This window comes from Fukomys damarensis, unplaced genomic scaffold, assembly GCF_012274545.1.
Source record: "Fukomys damarensis isolate Sample0158 unplaced genomic scaffold, DMR_v1.0_HiC HiC_scaffold_39, whole genome shotgun sequence".
In the NCBI taxonomy this organism is placed as follows: domain Eukaryota; kingdom Metazoa; phylum Chordata; class Mammalia; order Rodentia; family Bathyergidae; genus Fukomys; species Fukomys damarensis.
In genome coordinates, this window is record NW_022900951.1 from 14,717,701 (window position 1) to 14,722,766 (window position 5,066).

Consider the following 5,066-nt stretch of genomic DNA (forward strand, 5'->3'; position numbering starts at 1 on the left):
GACAAGTGAGAGAAAGTATAAGATTTTTTCAAAAAAAAAAAAAAAAAAAAAAAAAAGAAAGAAACAGAGTTGGGGACATTCTTGACAGGAGATTCCAGACTGCTGTGAATATTATTATGCATATATCTTAGACTTAATATATATGACCAATATAGTAGAATAATAAATACATAATAATATAGAGTAATAAAATATAGAGAATATTATTTATAGAAGAACATTATACACTTGAATATGGTAGAATATAAAATCTAGAATAAAATTAAAATGCTAGTGAACCACTGGATAGCTTATATATTTTTTCTTTTCTCTTTTTTTGGTAGTGCTAAGGTTCGAACCCTGGGCCTTACACATACAAGGCAAGTACCATGCCATTGGGCTCTGTGTGTGAGCTCCCCCACCAGTAGTGAGCAGCATGCACTTTTGGGCTGCTTGGTGGTTCTGAGCGACATCCTGTCTTTCTGTGCTTTCTAGGGTATGCTCTCTTACCTCAGAGTATGGAGGCAGCGGCCAATCGCAGGATGTGCAGAGGCCAAAGGCATTCTCAGAATGACAAGAAGAATCAGAAGCATTGAGGCCTGACTGGCAAGTGACTGAATCATCTCATTCATGAAAGAATCAATTAAAACAATGAATCAACCATTTAAGACCAAGGTGGTGTTTTTTCTTTTCTCTGTGTGAAAATATCTGTGTTGTTAAAAACAAAAACAAATGGTGGAAAGAGAACACTTAAGCTAAAATATTTTCTAATTTTAGAACTTCAAGGGTACAGCTCAGGGGACCATAGTCACCTTCGTATTGCTCTAACACTAGGCCCTTCTCAGCTTCACGGGTAATTGGGTCAATGAAGCCAATCTCCCTAAATCATCTCTTTCTGATTTCTTCTTAGAATTTCCTCAGAGTGGGATTGTAGTAGGTCCTATGTTTCTAGTGAAAAGAACACTTATTTCTCTCTCTCTCTAATTTTTTTTTTTTTTGGTACTGGGGCTCGAACTCAGGTCCTTGGGCTTGCGAGGCAGGTGGCAGAACCACTGAGCTAAATCCCCGGCCCAAGAACACTTATTTTTACTAAGTGGTGAACCCCTTCAAGGTAGAGACAAGGCCTTCATTTCAGTATTTTTAGCAGTGCCTGGCACATAATACTATAAGCACACAATGATAGAGGGTTGAGTTGATTTCTAAGTGGATTTTCAAGGGTGGGGGTCTTCGATATTGACCTTACAGATCACACCAACAGTAGTGTCTTCCTGAACTCATATCATGCAGCTCAGCATGAGTCCCCAGGAAGAGGCCCCCCGAACTAAATGGCCTTCCTGATTTTCTCACTACCACCACCGAGCCCCACTGTTCCCCAGAGAACAGACTGTGTTGGAAAGGACTTCCTACCCCTTTAGTGAACAGGGAACAAGGGAGGTAGCAGAAGCTATGGTATTCTAGCCCTCCTACTCCCCAATTGGCTATTTTAATGCAAACTTAAATAATGGAGAGAGGCTCACACAGACTGTAAACCTGTCTCTTGCTGAGTGACTGTGAGACAATTCTGTAAAGTAAATGATGGCCCCTGAAATGTGCTCACTTCCTCCTCAGAGTGTGAGCCCCTAGGGGGCAGCAGGAAAAAGGCACTACCTTTTATGAAAGGTTACACTATGCCAGGTCCAACACAAGATGCTGTGATGCTTCATAGAACAACCCTTAGAACAGGGGTCAGCAAACTGTGACCCTTGTGCCAAATTGAGCTCACCCTGTTTCACAAAGTTTTATTGGAACACAGCCACACTTGTGCATTTACACATCGTTCGTGGCTGCTGGCAAACTACGATGGCAGAAGTGAGTAGTTGGGACAGAGACCGTTTAGTCCCCCAAGCCACAAACATTTACTGTTTTGGTTCTTTACAGACAAAATGTGCAGGCCCCTCTCTCAGAGAAAGGCATTCAGATGAGTCAGGACAGACTATGTTGTCTGCAGAACAAATTGCCCCAGGAATGTCCAAGTCTTCACACAATGGAGGCAAATTTTTCACCCAGGTAACTTGTATTGTGGGGGCAGCGAGTTACACTCTGCTTAATCATCCAGGGGCCGGGCTGAAGGAGAAGCTGCCATCTCAACAGGCGGCTCCATGGCAGGGAGAAAGAGAGCCCGAGAGGTGAGACCAGGCCCTCAATGCCACTGCTCTTGTGCCGCTGCCAGGCTGCAAAGAACCGAAAAATGAGGGGAAGCACAGGACTGTGTGGTGAGCACTGCGCTTCCAGGCACAGTGCCATCCTCTCCAGCAGACAGGGAAAGGACCACGTGGTAGGCCTGCCATTCACAAACGACGCAGCCAGGATTTCAGCTCTGGCCATTCTGGCCCCAGAGCCGATGTTCTCAAAATTCCACGCTGCCTATCGTTCATTTCTTTTCTGTCAGCTCCATTAATCAATTTCCGGGAAAGGTGGGTCCCATCTGACCTTCTCAGCCAGGCCTGACAGTGGCCAATGTGAGAGTTAAAGATCGGGGGCCAATTGGAGAGAAACCAGAGTGGAGCGTTGTTTGGGGTTTAATTCAGCCAGGTAAAAAGGAGGCACAATAAGTTGCTCCCAAGGCTGTGCCCATCGGGTGCCCAAGAAGAAGAGACACTCACCTGGTATGCAGTCTAAGGAGGTGGTGCCTGCAGACCACAGGGTGTTGGCTCCTTCTTGGCAATCACACTTGCATGCTTTGTGGTACCAGGGATCTTCGCCCTCATCCTGCAGGCAGCCAGAGGGGCAGAAGTCAGAAAAGTCACTGTCAATGGCAGGCATAGTCAGCAGCCCTGGAAAACTTGTTTCAAAGGTCACACTCGTTCCTTACATATCATCTATGGGTGCTGTGCTCCAATGGCAGATTTGGTAATTGAGCCTGAACACATAGAGTTGCAACTCATTTTTTTGTTCGAAATAAGCAAACATCTGCCACCATGGGCGACGGGCTGATCATCTCCCAGATACATCCAAGTAGAAGGCAGCATTGGCCCTCTCTTGAGGCTTAGGGGACCCCGGTTCAGGGTTGGACTCTTCACATATCCTGGGGGCTCCTATCTGGGGATTGGATTTTAAAGGGTACTGGATCTAAAATTGTATCATCTCATTTAAGACTGAGTTTACTTTTAGTCTCACATTAAAATAGCAATCTTGCTAGGTGAGTCAGTGTTAAACACTTGCCTGCTCAAGGCCCTGGGTTTGATCCTCAGCATCATAAAACAAACTACTAATCTTGGAGCTTGCCCAGAAACACATGTGCTTTTGCCACCACTGGGGGACGGATAGAGATATAAAAGTCATTTAGGGAAGGCTGAGTCAGGAGGATCACAAGTTCAAATTCAACCTGGGCAATTTAGTGAGACACCAATCTCAAGATAAAAAACAAAGGGGGCTGGGCATACAGTTTGTTCTGAAGGTTTTGGGTTCAATCCTCCATACTGGAAAAAATGTCCGAGTCTGGGGGAGTAACTCACTGGCAGAGCTCATGTTTTACAAGGGCAAGACCCTGGGTTCCATTCCTAGCACCACAGGAAAATAAGTAGGTGATAGTCCTATACATTAGTTTTGGCTACGAAAATCTTCAAAAGCAGCCTCTGTGTAAATTCTAGCCTTCTTACTGCAACATACCTCCGTAGATGATAATCCCAGTGTGGCTGAGGAAAAGAGCAAGAGAAGAAAAATGAAATCAAGAAAAGAAAGATAAATTCGACAAAATCATTCATTGCATAGAAAACTGAAATGAAAATCGTCACAGGAAAGTTAACAAAGCTTCTACCGAAAGAAGTAAAGCTAAGCATATCTCTGCCAGAAAGACATATCCAGAGGCTGAGAAATTAGGGACAATAAAAGAAACAGAATGTGTTGCTAATTATCAATTTTGTTCAATATACAATTTTATTTGTTTCTGTGGTGCTGGAGATTGAACCCAGCCCTTTGTACTGAGCTACATCCCTAGCCCTTTTTATTTTTATTTTTTATTTTGAGACACAGCCTCGCTAAGTCACTCAGGCTGGGCTCTAAATTTCGATCCTCCTGCCTCAGGGTCCCAGAGTACTGGGATTACAGGTGATCACACTAAGTCCAGCTTCAATATAGAAAGTTAGAAAATACATTAGCATAGCAAAACTAGGGTGGGGAGAGTGTCGATATTTATGGCCACCAAAGGCAGCACTTAACATTTTAGTATACATCTTCCTAATCATCTTACCTTTTCTTCTTCCTTTTTCTTTTCTTTCCCCTCCCTTCCTTCTTTCCTTCTTTCATGCTAGGGCTGGAACCTAGAGCCTCATTCATGTTAAGCACCTGCTTTCTCACTGAGCTACACCCCCCAGTCCTGCAGTCATTTTCTTTGTGTATTTTTTAACATGCTAGAGAAGCTACCCTCTAACAAATGCATCCTTTTCTGTTTTCCTTTCCTATTTAGCAGTAACAGTGTGAGCTCTTTCCTTAGTAACTCCTCCTCCTCCTCGTCCTCCTCTCTGTCTACCTAATCCCTACTCAGGAGTTGATTCTCGGTTACCTCGTGCTGTCACCTCTAGACTACTTTTTTATAAGTCCACGTTTGCAGTACATAATGATCACATCATGGGGGATACGTGCATGCACATAACACATGTTAATTGTTTTCTGATGGGATCCCCTTTCTCTCCCCTCCCCTCCAACCCTTCTTCCTCTTCCCATTATATAAAAGCTCTATTTCCATTTTTTCCAATTCCTTTTTTTCCTTTAAATCCCTTTTCCTTTATTTCCCCCCTCCCTCCCCTCATCTCTTGTTCCTCTTCTCATTTGAACAAGTTCTTCCTACCTCCTAATACCTATCCTCCATTTTGCTCCTTATTTGTACTTTGGATTTATCATATAAGAGAATCTAAGCTATATTTATGTTTGTGTGTCTGATTTATTTCATTTAATGTTATGATGCCAAGGTGCATGCATTCCCTAAAAATGACTCATCCTTTATGGCAGAGTAGTACTCCATTGTGTATAAATACCACATTTTTGTCACCCATACATCTGTTGATGGACATGCAGGCTGTTTCCATGATTTAGCTATTAGTAATTGTGCT

At 43.4% G+C, this 5,066-nt stretch overlaps 1 protein-coding gene across 1 annotated transcript in view; it reads right to left on the reverse strand.

Annotated features, from left to right (window-relative positions):
* The window catches only part of Rs1 (retinoschisin 1), a gene marked incomplete at its 5' end in the record, with an annotated part of 13,098 nt that extends 9,420 nt beyond the window's left edge, over positions 1–3,678 (reverse strand). Inside the window, 2 exons of the mRNA XM_010643653.2 lie at positions 2,622–2,727; positions 3,628–3,678. Coding sequence (XP_010641955.1) covers positions 2,622–2,727; positions 3,628–3,678 — 157 coding nt within the window. The remainder of the gene's footprint in view (positions 1–2,621; positions 2,728–3,627) is intronic.
* Between the last annotated feature and the right edge of the window lie 1,388 nt (positions 3,679–5,066).